Genomic DNA, 15,166 nt, shown 5'->3' with positions numbered 1-15,166 from the left:
CTTAGCACAAAAGAGGACAGTGGTACAAGAGGATTACCAAATCATTGTTTTAAGTCTGAAAATATAGCAAAAGTAACACAGAAATTCAAAAACAATGAACTTGTGACAAGGCCCCTGAAATAATCAGGCCTTCATTTTAAGCTTTCATTTAGTGATGAGGGATTTTTTTGCTAGACAAAGAGCAGGAGAAATACCAAGCGAGTGTCTCAGAGCCAGCAAAAGCTATGAAAAGAGTGACTGTTTATCTCACAGAGTAAGATGCAGCCTGCAGAAATGACATGCATGGTTGTTGTTCTCACTGGAACTACCTACTGTAGCCAAAGCACAATAAAGTCAGTTAGCCATTTCCAAAGCCCATATTTACAAAATATAGATTCTGGGAATCAATACTCTGGTCTCATGAGACCAAATCAATCATTTTGGATCTAACATCATCCAAAATGTTATGGTGTTGCTAGAGGAGGAGTACAGTGAGAAGTGCCTGGTTCCCACAGTAAAGTTCAGTGGTAGTAAAGCTCTTATATAGGGATGTATGAGTGCTGAAGGTGTGAGGGAGTTGTGCTTTATTAATGCTGTCATGAATTCCCACACCACTGTGTAATTTAATACACAAACTTGAAACAGAAAATGTTACCCTTTCCTCATTCCCTGCATTGTTGGGCATTTTTTCAACATGACAATGAGGATATGCATTCTCCCAAGGTGAAAAACCTTCTGTGGACATGTATTGCACTCAATCTTAACACTCTTGGGGGATTCTGTAGAGACGAGTTGAGCAACACTCCCCATTAAAGATCAGGGCATTTAGGGAGCTCATCATCCAGGAGTTAAACAGGACAGATATGACAATTTGTCATGAACTCGTACACTCCGTGTCAAGAAGGGTCAGAGCAGTTATTCAAAATTATAGAGGGCATACTAAGTACTAGAATATTATAGATTTGTTGAATTAAATCTAGGGTGTACTCATTTCTGCAATCCTTAATTTAAACAAAATTGGCTAATTTACTTATTTTATGGCTATTAATGACAAATATTTCTCAGTTTTTATTATGTATATGTTTAATACGTTTTAGTTTTGCCATCTTTCCATGAATTGTATTAGTGATCATAAAGAAAATACATCTTTTGTATTTGTTTAGAGGGGGTGTACTCATTTATGCTGTGCACTGTACGTTGATGTTATGGAAGTGAGAATGGAATTGCTGACAGCTCGTTTTAGCAGTTCAGAATTAATTCTTTTTTATTTGTTGTGCACTTTGATTTTTAAAACTTTGCAGACCTTTACATTCACAAATCGCTATGTAACACACTGCATGAAAGTTAATGTTCGAAAAGCATAATAGGGGCGTTTTAAAAGGGTTAGTTCACCCAAAAATAAAAATTCTGTCATTAATTACTCACCCTCATGTCGTTCCACACCTGTAAGACCTTTATTCATCTTCAGAACACAAATTAATTAAATTTAAATAAAATCTAATGGCTCAGTGAGGCCTCCATTGCCAGCAAGATAATTAACACTTTCAGATGCCCAGAAAGCTACTAAAGACATATTTAAAACAATTCATGCGAGTACAGTGGTCCTTAATGTTATGAAGCGACGAGAATACTTTTTGTGCGCAAAAACAAAACAAAATAACGACTTTATTCAACAATATCTACTGATGGACGATTTCAAAACACTGCTTCATGAAGCTTCTAAGCTTCACGAATCTTTTGTTTCGAATCAGTGGTTCATAACATTAATGTTGAACCACTGGAGTCACATGAACTGTTTTAAATATGTCTTTAGTAGCTTTCTGGGAATTTTAAAGTGTTAATTATCTTGCTGGCAATGGAGGCCTCTCTGAGGCATCGGATTTTATCAAAAATATCTTAATTTGTGTTCTGAAGATGAACGAAGGTCTTACGGGTGTAGAACGACATGAGTAATTAATGACAGAATTTTCATTTTTGGGTGAACTAACCCTTTAAGGCCGCACACAGGGTATTGCAGACGGCTTGTGGTGGTCTTTTAAACACGATTACAACACACCATTAACAGCTTTGTGTATGAAGAACCAGCCATATTAAAAAAAAGGTGATTACTTCACCGAAAAATCCAATAATGTCAAACCAGCTACAACACTGGAAGATGTAAAGACTTGGAATGACTTCAAATGACTTCAGCAGACTTGGAAGAACACAAGCATGGTATGGACTACTTTTTTTTTTTTTAGCTTTTTGGGCCCTAACAGAGACATATTAAAAGCATATAAGTAAAGAGAAGTACAAGTATTAATTTTGGGATGAACTATTACTTGAAACAATAGCAGGAAGACTAGAGTGTCCTTCTAACAAGCACACATTAGACAATAACAAGACAGGAGGATGGACGGCCACAGAGAATCATTATGAATAATTCAGGCCATCAGTAGTCTGGACCATCACAGAGCTCTGTGTTTTTCTCACAGCTGTTTTTGTCTTTCCATTAAATCACTATGTCAGGTATTTTGGAAAATTCACAGTGCATGGAATTCTCTCACAGAAAAACAAAAGGTTTTATTGATAGACCGAGCCAAAAGTCTGTTAAATAACCCAAGCTGTCTGCTCATGACATCACTGGTGAGAGCAGTTTCCTTTCCATGTTTGTAGAGCTTTAGACAAATCAATGAAGATCTCACTCTGAGTTCACATCACCTGCAGCTACTGCTATGCAGTATTTTTAATTTAAAGATATTATCAAGAAAAGAATATTTCTCCCAAAAATGTAAATTCAGTCCTCATCAACTTCCACTGTATGGAAAAGAGCAGCTGGGCAGTGTTGTTATTAACTAAAACTACAACTAATACAAATTGGATTGTTTTTGGTAATCAAACATAAATAGAAATGTATTCAAAACTAACTGAAATAAATAAGTTTAAGTTGAAGAACTAAAATTTACAAAATCACATAAAAAATGTATAAAACATAAAAAAAAATCAAAATAATAATATACTACAATAGTATATAAAAATACGAAAATAACACTGCAGCTGGGACATTCTGCTAAATCTCTTCTTTTGTGTTCCACAGAAGAAAGTCATACTGATTTAGAACAACATAGGGATGAGTAAATTATGATTTAACTTTAATATTTGAGAGAACTAGCATCAAGTTAATAAGACACAATTCATATGTTCACACTACAGAAAGTCTTTGCATTGTAAAGCAGAATAGTTCAAACTGAAATACCTTGAGCACTGCTATAACAATCTGTGCGTCTCCAGCCTGTACGGCCACGGTGCTGATTGTGGTTGTGGAAGGCTGACCTCCAGCATCACCTTCACTGGACATTGTGGACATTCTCCCCTTGAGTCCACACGTCCAAGAATCAGAAAGGTCAGAACAAAGCTCAGTACACACAGGTTCTTGCTGTAATCCAAATCTCCCCTTTTCAGAAGTCAACAGCTTTCCCGGCAGGTGGCTAAACCCAAACAGAGTAAAGTCTCTTGGGTTTTTAAAGTGACAAAGCCCACGTCCACATCAAAGATCCACTTGCCCTGCAGGTAAACTCCTCACAACCCCTCGAAGGACTTTCTTGCAGGCTCCACCAGGGCCACTGGCCTGAATGAACAGTATGGTGCAAACACAGCCATCTATGTTGACAGGGGAGAGAGAGGTGTGTTAAAAATAGAAATATCCACTAAGTTTATCACACTGTGCGGAGAGCCATTTGACACACCCCCGTTTGGTTGCTTTAGTGCGTCTGTTGCTCTTTCTCCTCCCCTTGTATTTGTCTCACTTAGCCTAACCTTTGCTTTTCATCACAATAAAACATACTGAGTAGAAGAAGAAAAAGCAAAAAACATTCTGCTATTATTTACACAAGTAGTTCATACAAGTGATAAAGATTTACTCAGTCTCATAACAAAATGACAAAAAAGCACTAGTATTATATTCCAAAACTAAAGTTTAAGTCATTCACTAAAAATCTTGACATATGCTCTATCTTTCTCTGATGCTTTCATGAGCGAAGCAGTAATGTCTTTTTCTTGAACAATTAATGTAGTTGAATCTTTTCAGTGATCCAATTCACAAAACTGTCTAGATGATTCGCTCACAAATGAAGACTCATCCGATTTTGGAGATTATCTGACTGATCAAACTCACTGGAGGGTAATATCTTACATGCATTTTGGTCTGTCACACTACTATACAGCTTAAGAACACTTTGAATATAGCGCACAAGCCACATGCTACCATTTAAAAGTTAAGGAAGAGGTTGGTAAGGATTTTTAAATGTTTTTAAATATTAATACACTTCAAAAATAACTGTTTTCTATTTCATTATATATTAAAATGTAATCTATTCCTATGATGACAAAGCTGAATTTTCAGCATCATTACTCCAGTCTTTAGTGTCACATGATCCGTCAGAAATCATTCTAATATTTGGTACTCAACAAACATTTCTTATTATCAATGTTGAAAACTGTGTACATTCAACCATGATACTTTTCCCCCCTGAATATTAAAGGGTTAGTTCATCCAAAAATAAAAATAATGTCATTAATTACTCACCCTCATGTCGTTCCTCACCTGTAAGACCTTCGTTCATCTTCAGAATACAAATTAAGATATTTTTGATGAAATCCGATGGCTCAGTGAGGCCTCCATTGCCACCAAGTTAATTTACACTTTCAATGCCCAGAAAGGTACTAAAAACATATTTAAAACAGTTCATGTGACTACAGTGGTTCTACCTTAATATTATAAAGTGACAAGAATACTTTTTGTGCGCCAAAAAAACAAAATAACGACTTTTCAACAATATCTAGAGTTGGGCGGTTTCAAAACACTGCTTCGAATCTTTTGTTTCGAATCAGTGATTCGGAGCACCAAAATTACATGATTTCAGCAGTTTGGCAGTTTGATAAGCGATCCGAACCGCCAATTCGAAACAAAAGTCACATTTACCTCAGAAAAACAACATTGTTTCCAAGCCATTTTATTAACGTCTTTCCGAGGTTGAAACACTGATTGAGCTATTACACGAGACATGATACGGATTTCGGTAAGTTGAACTGTATCTTTTAACATACCTTCAGATGTTTATTCATGTTTATTTCGCGCTGTAACTGGTATTAAAGCGGAGGAGAGGATGTTCACGTGCGCACATTCTCTTTAACTGAGGCGCTAAAGAGATCTGTCACGACACATTTATTTTTTGAATTACATAATAAGATGGACTTCACTTGAAATCTGAGACTTTGCTTCATATCAAAAGTAGCAAAGCACAAAGATTATTGCGATTTATTGGATGGGAGGCACGCTACGTGTTCTGTTCATTCATCAACTGAAAACAGACTAGACTAATCGATTCTTGGGATTTAAGAATCGATATCGGTTTGTAAAAATGAGAATCGCTTAAAATCGAGAAATCGATAATTTTTACCCAGTCCTAGTCTTTAGCTTTCTGGGCACTGAAAGTGTAAATTAACTTGCTGGCAATGGGGGCCTCACTGAGCCATCGGATTTTATCAAAAATATCTTAATTTGTGTTCCGAAGATGAACGAAGATCTTACAGATGTGGAACGACATGAGGGTGAATAATTAATGACAGAATTTTCATTTTTGGGTGAACTATCAAAAGTGTTTATTTACAGTGAAACTATATTTTCTTCAGCAAAATTAAATGGTCAGAAATAACAGAAAAGCAGTGTGCCCTGTAATGTATCTTTCCATGTTGTACCATGTGTTTAAAATGATAAAGGAAGAGGCCCGTTCTGTCTTTAAATGCCTGTTCTAATCCAAACCACAGACCACCAGATAAGCCACATAAACTTTCCTTCCTATTAAATGTAATGGCTACTAAATTATTCAAATAACTCCATGTACTATATGCGGTTCATATTATTACTCAGTATCTATTTAAATGCACAACAGTACAAACACTATTATACAAAGTGCAAGCAATTACAAAAAAGTTATTCGAAGGCGTGTTAAGAGTCTAATGTGGATCAGTCAACCACAGCTCAATGGACGGAAAAGACCAGAGAGACGCTCTGATAGGGACTAGTCCCAAAAGAAACAGTGCCCACACCCTTAAAGGGATAGTTTACCCAAAAATGTAATGTAAAATGTTCCAAACCTGTATGAGTTTCTTTCTTCTGTTGAACACAAAAGATGACATTTTAAAGAATGTTGGTAACCAGAAGTTGATGGTAGCCATAGTATTTTGTCCCACTATGGAAGTCAATCTCTTCTTTTGTGTTCAACAGAAGAAAGAAATGTATACAGGTTTGGAACAACTTGAGGGTAAGTGATGAAATTTTTATTTTTGGATGAACTATCCCTTTAATGAGCATAAGAGACTTATTGCAAACTTCACCAATCTCACCAATCCCAGTCATTTTATGCTTGACATCCCTAAAATAATCACTTACAGGCACCATTTAAACATTTTTCAAAAGTAATATTCATTTCTGAAATGATCACTGTGAAACAAAAAAAGTGACCTTTAGATCAGCATCACACCACATACTTACTGCTGCAACAATGTTGTCTTTTCCACTGAGGACAATAGCAGTTGCAGAACATCCTGAGGTCTTGCTATGGGGTCTTCCTATCAATGCCTGATGGAGGAAATGTTTTGAGATAAAGTGGGGAAACTGATAACAGAGCAGCAATTGAAGAGCAATTCAGCTGTTCATTGTATATTGAATGATTACTCAGCATTTTATACAGCTATATGGGATAACCGTTACAGTGAACATGGAGACAATGATGCCGTTTCATCTTCAAAGATCATTGTAGGCTTTGCTGTGAAACAGAAAATAGAAAAATAACTGCAGGCACTATTGAATTCACAAGAATTTGTATTGAGGTACATCATACATTTCCACAAATTTTAAGTTCCATGACCATTGAAGTCATTTCCTGGATAAAATTTTTTGAATCACTCAAATTCAGACTCTCAGTGCTAATAAATAACTTATACCGAGTCAGCTGGCCTTCAAACAACCCTGAAGTTTCACTCTACAAAAGAGCAATACTTTGTTAAATATTCTAGACTAAAGCGTAACAAAACCTCCATGACACAAATTCACAGTGCAAAGACTGGGAACGGTTTAAAAGGTTGCCTGTTAAAAACTACTATAAAGGTTTCCAGAAAGTTGCCACAGAGGATCTGTTTTTTCCTCACTGTTACAGACATACCACCAGTCCTCCCAAAACCAGCACAGAGGCAGCAGCTGCTAAGACAGCTGAGAAATTCAATAGACTTTAGAGAGCACCAATGGTCAGTACAGGACCTAAGAAGGCCCCTGATGACACCCATGCCATCTGTCAGGAGCCCTGATAAACTCAAGTTTATTATTAGACAAAACTCTGATTCTCAGGCCAGTCATCACACAAACTCAGTGACTATGCTTTTTGGAAACCTGACAAGCATGTTTATGCTAAAAATGAAACCCTTTCCATCTTTATATGGGAATAAAAAGATACATGCGGAGTTAAAGTGTAAGAACATAACTTCATTAAATAACTGACATGAAAATAATATGGCAATAAAATAAATAGACTAATGGTCAAAATTATTTAAGATAATTATTTCAGTGCATATTTTTAAGTTTTTAAGTTCTTTTTTTTTTTTTTTTTTTTTTTTTTTTTTTTTTTAAGTGAAATGTGAACTGATGTTCCGGACAGGTTTTGTGAGATCGAATCAGAATGCTATTCAAATGACTCCCAGTACAAACTAAATGAATCATTTAGGGCCTGTAAATAAGCAGAAAGCAAGAGTTTGAGACAAGCTGCTGTAATCTGCAGTAAAACACTGATAAAGGGAAACTATAATGCCCATTTTACAAGATATAATATAAGTCTCTGGTGTCCCCAGAATATGTCTGTGAAGTTTCAGCTCAAAATACCCCACAGATAATTTATTATAGCTTGTCAAACTTGCCCTTATTTGGGTGTAAGTAAAAACACTGCGTCTTTGTGTGTGCCCCTTTAAATGCTAATGACCTACTGCTTCGGCCCCCCTTCCAGAAGAGGGCGGAGCTTTAACAGCTCACGCTTCGGTTGTTCAACAACAAGGCTGGAGAATCTCACGCAGCCAAAATGACAATTGTTCAGCCTTACATTGTTCAAACTGGAGTCGAACATTGACAGAGCGACTCCGGAAGAAGTTACAACTTCTAGAATGAAACTGGACGTTTCTGAATGGTTGGTAGATAAATTTATGTAGTTGCTGTTGAGTTGATTCAACTCATCAACTAGGATGTGCCATAATGTTAATCTTTTGTACAAATCCATTGTTGAATTGACCCTCTTTTATGAACAACATGGTAACAACATTCTACTACAACTCTTCCTCTTCTCTAAAGCAGCCCAACATGGCCTCACCCCCTTTGTTGTGTGTTCTCGGGGGCGGGGTTTATGTAAATTTTGGGGTTTGTGATGTCACCAACCCGGGAAGAAGCCCATTGTAGTCCCTAGCAGCCGTTTGTTGTAGTCCTTAAAAAGTGATTTCTGTAAAAGAAAATATCTCCCTTTGCATTGAACTTCGAGCGTTGTAACTTTGCAGATGTTGTTTATGCTCAAACAGCAACATTACACACTAACTAAAGTTAAAGTGAAACCATAATCAAGGACCCCTTTAAATATTCAGTAAAAATATCTTAACTATAACTGACAAGGACTTTTTCCTAAAATGCTGCACAGGGAAGAGAGAATGTAAGTGAATAGCAAAGCCTCAGGCAACTAATGACCTGCTTTACTCATGTACTTCTTGGGAAGTTATGAGAAATCATTAATACAAAAACAAGCCAGAGTTCAATCAATATGCATGGAGATTTTGTAAAATATTTGTACTGCACACAAACCAGTCAGCAGCCAAAACACTCTTTGAAAAAGAAAACACTTTTTGGAAGAAAATAATCATTCAATTAATTTATCAGATGTGACTGTAAAGACATTTATAAGGTTGCAAAAGATTTTTGCCATGACACGAATAAATTACATTTTAAAATATATTAAAATAGAAAAGTTATTTTAAATTGTAATAATATTTCACTGTTCTTACAGCATTTTTGATCAAATAAATGCAGCCTTGGTGAGCATAAGAGACTTCTTTCAAAAACAATTTTTTTTTGTTTTTACTGACCCCAAACTTTTGAATACTGTGTTTTGAAATGCCAATTATGCTAATAATGCTAATATTTGGCATTGCACTGACAAAAAAAATAAATAAAATAAATAAATATTCACAAAACGCAATATTGCCCATGTTTATTGAATGGGAGCTAGAATATTCCTGTACAGCAATGGACATTATGAGGCAAAGCATACATACAGTAACAAAGTCCTGTAAACTGTAACAAACTGCCAGCTTTATGACATAGTAAAAGAGACAGCCTTTCCTCTCCTGTCTTATGGCGCAATTTTTTTTCTTCATTTATTTTATACAACTTATATTTTCATAAAATACACTATAGCCTTTTAAAAATGGCAAAAAGCATTATACAATTTAAATGGTATGCAAGGTACAAAAAAAAAAAAAAAAAAAAAAAAAAAAAAAAAAGGAAAATAAATATGGCATTAATATTTTATGACATGCATCCATATGCAAGCAGCGTACGCATTAGACTGACAATTTATGAGATGAAACTGTTGTTTCACATTTTACCATCAAAACAAAGCTCTAAACAAACAATTGTACATTGGACCTTAAAGCTTTGCTTTGTTTTGTACCTTCATGGTTGAACTACAACAGCTTCAGTTTCTGATGTGTTGTCACGTCCTATTTCAATACCGGTTATACATTAAACTCCATCTTCTGCCATTTCAGAAAAGGCCTTGTGGATGAATATTTATACTGGCACAAGAGAGAAGGTTTGGTAATTCTCAACAGAAAGCAGCTGAAGGAAAGAAATAGAAAATACAATGCTTATGGTCAGGAAAGGCCTACAAATCTAGAGCACCAGATACAAATGGGGTAAAGATGCTGCTTTATGTACATTCTACAGGTTTAGTAGCACCATTACAAGCTCAAGGCGCCTCGCTGGGAGGAGAAAAAGTCGACAGGTAAGGTAAAGCTTCATAGGGAGGCGAGAGTTCAAAGTAATGTGGTCAATTTAGTATTCAGCTGTCCACGCAGGCAATGCAACGCGAGCCCGTGGAGTCTATCTTTAACTGCGCTCTGTAAATTAAGATGGTTTGGTGAGGTGGACTACAACAGAGACGGCGGGTGATCGGGGTCACTTCTGGACCGGACCGGACGAGCAGCGAGACAGCACGTGAGGATCAGGCACTATGCTGCCGACTGCGTCGCTTTCCTGCAAGAGGGCATGAGGGGTATCGGGTTCTCAACTTTCCCTGGGCCCCGCCTCTAGAGCCTCCTCATCCAGCCGCTGCTGCTCCTCTTCCTGTAGGAATCTCTTTTCCTCCACTAGCTTCATCCGGTCGCGGATGCTTTCGGCCGAGGAGGCCATGTCACCCGGGCTGCCAAAAAACTGCTCGCTCCTGCAACCAGGGCAAATGGGGATGATGGGAAATGATGACAAAAACAAGAAACATCCATCTCAGTGATTGTTGAATAAGTCAAGACGATAAAGCAATCCAATTAAAGAATAAAACATAAAAAGATTATGCTTTAACGCATTAAATTAGTTTGAGGCAAATAGAAATTTTGCTGACTTGTTCTTTTACAAAAGTAAAATTGGTATTTTTTGCCAAATGCGGCTAATTTTCAGCAGTGGAGTGCAACGCAGTCACTCCTACTAGCCACTTTGGTAGGTTGAATTTTATATATAATATATGTAGATTTTATCAATTGTAGTCTTTTAAAAAGGTATCTGAAATAATAAACTAAATGCAATGTAGTGTCAAAAATATCGACTTTTTGATTATTAATACTGAAATATCTGAAACGCCAATACTATATTTTCTTCGGCGTGGGATTGCGCATAATTTTACCCATTCCCTCAGATTTTGTGCTGACACTCAAAGCCGCCTCTCAGTACTAAATTAAGTTCTTTTTCGCTGCTTATTGCGCTCAAATAGTCAAATACACACAAAATAATGTCAAAATGCCAGTCTTGGCAAGTATTTAAGTAAACCCAGTCAGTTATGTTTTAATGCATGTGTAACAGTATAATGGATCTGTGTCAGGTCTTAAAGTTACAGCAGCCTAATATACCCGTGGCCAAATTATGAGATAATATTAAAAATATCTATATGGTAGTTTTTCGCCATGGTATCGATGTCAAAATTGTGGCCAGTGAAAATGCTGAGTGGCTAGTAACTCTGGAAAACCACTAGCCACAGTGGCTGGTGAGCAAAAATGTCTGTCAATGATGTTTTCATTCTATATGTGGATAAATAAGTTAAACAGATAAAAAAGTGAGGTAAAAGCAGGCAACATTTTATGCATTTGGCTGGTGTTCTTATTTAAAGTGACTACCACTGCATTCAAGCTCTATATTTTTCAATTCATGCATTTCCTAGGGCTGGGACAATACATCGATGCATCGCGAATCGAGAAATGATTCTGGATCAGTTCTGATATTTTCTGTATGTATAGCGATTCAGAATCAATTCGAGAGAGAACTTAGTTTTCAACAGCAGATGGCACTGCGTGCTTTAGAAACAGGGGTACTCTGCTTCCTTCCAATTCCTTACATACACCACTTGAACCTTCTATAAAATAATCATTTATAAAGTTCAAAAAGGTTGATGTGCATTACAAGGGTTTTGCAGTGGGCTGTTTACATTAACCTCACATCATAAAAGCATTCTGAGGTGCAAGTACATTCTCAGACTCAGCCAAATGCACGAGCGCTCTTCTTCTTGAGCATTTGAGCATCAAAAACGAGCCTAGGGCACCATCTGCTGTTAAAAACTAAGCTCAGAATCGATTTGCGTTGCATTTGGAATATCAGAAATATCAAATACATTTTTTTAGCAGTCACCTGTCGCCACCTACTGGCATTGCTACCGTAGACATCAGTGTTTATATCCGAACTATAAACATTTATCCTAGTATTTCGGTGATAATTTTAATTATTGTCATTTAAGAACAAGATTGTGTGGGTGTTTAAATCATGATTGCAATGTTTTAAGGATTAATCATGCAGCTCTAACTAAAACGAATGATAGTTGAGAGAAAAAGACAGAAGAGTTTGACAAGTGTGCTGTACTTGGGCTTTTTGGCTCTTACCCATCAGGGAAAATGACTGGCACAGTGAGCCTGTCCAGCAAACCTTTCCCCACCGTCTCCACCTCTTCATAGGCCTCCACATCCACCATCAGCTCAGCTAATTCAGGGCTCTCTCTCAGAATCTGAAGGCAGGAAGAACGCCAGTTACTGTCTGATATATTACAGAGCTCTGGTTCGGTGCACAGCCAGGGACTTTCAGACATTGTATTACAGCTGGGAAGCTTGGAGACAGCACATGTGACCACATGACTGAGACAGACTAGTTTCTCTACAGCAGGGTTACTTAAGTTCGAAGGCCAAGAGGGCCGCATTTTAACCACATAAAATGCAAAGGGCCACAAATTATAACTTGGATCGTAAGACTTATTTAGGCCTATAAGACAATATTTGTACTTGTTTTACTGAGTATTTACAAGTGTAGTTTAATATCTAGCTAAATCTTACTAGGACTTTAATGGTTGTCCTAGTTAAAGTGTCACTGAACATGAACAATTAAAAAAAAAAAAAAAGGATTAATAGCTTGTCTTGCTGTATTCTTAATCCACAAATGCATAAAGAAAAACAATAACTGATGAAAAGAAGTCCTTATTCATAGAGAAATGTCTGCATTATTTTCACAAGTAATTTCAGGTCTGGCTGTTGTCAGTAAGACGAAAACATTGCACTTTTATAGTTTTTTTTTAAAAACTCCATTGCACCTTTTTAACACTTTTTATAGCGCCTATTTATACTCAGGGTTGCTCAAAGGTTTTATTATTATTATTATTATTATTATTACCTACCTTGGTCAGAATCCAATCACAATCTCATGAATTATCAAATTAACCAACTTTGTAAACATGATAAATAAGATATTCTCCGTGAGCTCAATGATGTGATGACAGATCTGTAATGGGAGCGCTCTCTGCTTGGTTTCTGTTTATAACACATTGACATTAAGAATAAAAGTTTTCATGCTGCTAAAAGGACTATCGGCAACTTACACACTGCAAAGTTTGAGGAGTGTCAACTGCATTACATGATGGAAAACACTTTGATAGCGTTCACGAACACAAGTGCTCGACATATGCGCACGAGAGATTCATGCTTATCTAGTCTTTTTCGCTCAAAGTGTTACAATAAAATCTTTTTTTACTCGTTTAAAATAGAGTTGCTGATATCTTTTAATCCCCTCACACGAGCGCTCTTCAACATGGTCGGCTGTTTGTTGTTACTCTTGTTCTGTCTTCTCCGTTTCTTTTCAGACTGACACAACAGCTCGTTTCAGTGCTGACATCTTGTGGACAAACTAAATTAGTGCAAAAACTTTTCAATGCGAACGTGCAAAATGCCTTCAGTCTACATTGATCTTTGCGGTTAGAAAAACTGTGCTGCACGCGTACACAATGCGCGTTCTGTGCTGATGATTACAGCGTCACATGCAGTGTACACCTATCCTAGTGTACGTGTGTTAAAAAAAAAAAAAAACACGAATATTCACGCTAATTTTGAATGCAAATTATAATAAAAATACATTTATATGTAGCATGCGAGCCACAAATTTAATGCTGACGGGCCGCCTGTTGAGTACCCCTGCTCTACAGTCTTAGAATGTAATAACTAATATTATTATTACAAAAAATTTGTTTAACAGTGGGGTCTGAAAGTCTGAGTCTACAATGAAAATCATTTCAATCACATCAAAATCATCAGGCTTTGCATACATTTCAGCATCAAAGCAGCTCGAGTACAATATTTTAAAATGAACTTTTCACTTATATGATGATGATGATGATGAAGAAAAAGTATTAAATAAGTAAAATGTAAATTCATATTCTTTTGAACCCCACTGTAGGTTTATAAATGTCTCAGCTTTCATTTGCCTAAAAATAGACATGAATATGCAGATTTCCTCTACCATCAACATGAATAAACATGCAAGGGAAAAAAACAAACAAAAAAAAACTGTTTTAGTGCTGTCAACAAGCAGACCATAGTTGTTTATGGGTTCATAATAAAAAGTTTTTGCAATGCTTTAACTGCTTTAAAACATTGTTCACATAGTTTAAATTATATGTTTAAAGCAATTCACCATCATTTACACATCCTCATGTTGGCACATATCCGTTTGCTGTTATATTTTCTGTGGAACACAAAAGGAATCCAAAGAATCATGCTGCTCATCAAGATTTCTCCTGTTGTATTCCATGGAAAAAGGAAATTCATACAGGTTTGGAACGATATGAGGGTGAGTAAATGACAGAATTTTCCTTTAATTACCCCTTTAAATTTGGCATGACATTTGTTCCGCAAAACAGCACCAACCTTCTCAGCAGCTGTGTGGAAGGCACTGGCCATTTCCAGCCTGTGCTGCCTCTCGTCAGACGTGACTGTGAACTGTTTCCAGACACGGTTGAGTCTGGGCAGCGTGTCCCCTGAGGATCGGGTGGTACAACGCAGAGACTGGCACAGCACCACTGTGGCCTGCAGCAGCTGGCGGCCGTAATCATAGGTGCTCTGAAAGAAAAGAAAACATTTACAATGAACCATTAACACCATGTGGGCTGGATACTCTTACGACATTGTACCCTAAGGCCCTGTTTACACCTAAGATGCGTTTTGGTCGATCGGATCACAAGTAGATCAGGGAAACACATATCCGTTTACACCAGGTGTTTTAATCCGTCTCTTTTGTCCACTTTCAACCACTTCTGTCCTGATTTCTTCAAGGGGAGAGTTTATGGCCAGATAATGTATGAGTTTTTCAGATCTTTCGATATAATGGATAAAAATAAGCTCACACAATTTACATATGAACACGAGCGGAGACGACGGAAAAAACATACGGAGGGCAGCAGCATTCGTTTGAGCTCTGATAGCCACAACAAGACTACACCGAACTCTGTGAGAGCATGTTAGAATTTAGGAATAGTGAAAGAACATTATGCTTGGTACATTTTTCATCTTCAAATCAAACTTGGGTCTTCAGCCGACAAAGTTAAAT

The 15,166-nt window shown here is 36.9% G+C and overlaps 2 protein-coding genes across 7 annotated transcripts in view; both read right to left on the bottom strand.

Moving 5' to 3' along the window:
* Positions 1 to 3,643, bottom strand: part of ccdc141 (coiled-coil domain containing 141) — a 39,537-nt gene extending 35,894 nt beyond the window's left edge. For 3 of the 5 annotated variants that reach the window (XR_007931758.1, XR_007931759.1, XM_051906836.1), the window contains exon 1: positions 3,215 to 3,643. Coding sequence is in view for 2 of the 5 variants with exons in the window: in XM_051906836.1 (XP_051762796.1) it covers positions 3,215 to 3,325 (111 nt within the window). In the remaining 3 variants the exon portion in view is untranslated. The remainder of the gene's footprint in view (positions 1 to 3,214) is intronic. The other 2 variants (XR_007931757.1, XM_051906835.1) reach the window with 1 other exon arrangement.
* Positions 3,644 to 9,239: 5,596 nt separating this feature from the next.
* The window catches only part of sestd1 (SEC14 and spectrin domains 1), a 43,651-nt gene continuing 37,724 nt past the window's right edge, over positions 9,240 to 15,166 (bottom strand). For both annotated transcript variants that reach the window (XM_051906853.1, XM_051906854.1), the window contains exons 17-19: positions 14,488 to 14,679; positions 12,184 to 12,305; positions 9,240 to 10,487 (exon numbers count right to left, since the gene is read on the bottom strand). In XM_051906853.1, the coding sequence (XP_051762813.1) occupies positions 10,331 to 10,487; positions 12,184 to 12,305; positions 14,488 to 14,679 (471 nt within the window). In that variant the 3' untranslated portion in view covers positions 9,240 to 10,330. The remainder of the gene's footprint in view (positions 10,488 to 12,183; positions 12,306 to 14,487; positions 14,680 to 15,166) is intronic.

This window comes from Ctenopharyngodon idella, chromosome 9 (assembly GCF_019924925.1).
Source record: "Ctenopharyngodon idella isolate HZGC_01 chromosome 9, HZGC01, whole genome shotgun sequence".
NCBI classification, from domain to species: Eukaryota; Metazoa; Chordata; class Actinopteri; order Cypriniformes; family Xenocyprididae; genus Ctenopharyngodon; species Ctenopharyngodon idella.
The sequence above is the reverse complement of the archived record's forward strand: the minus strand, read 5'-3'. Positions and strand labels throughout refer to the sequence as shown.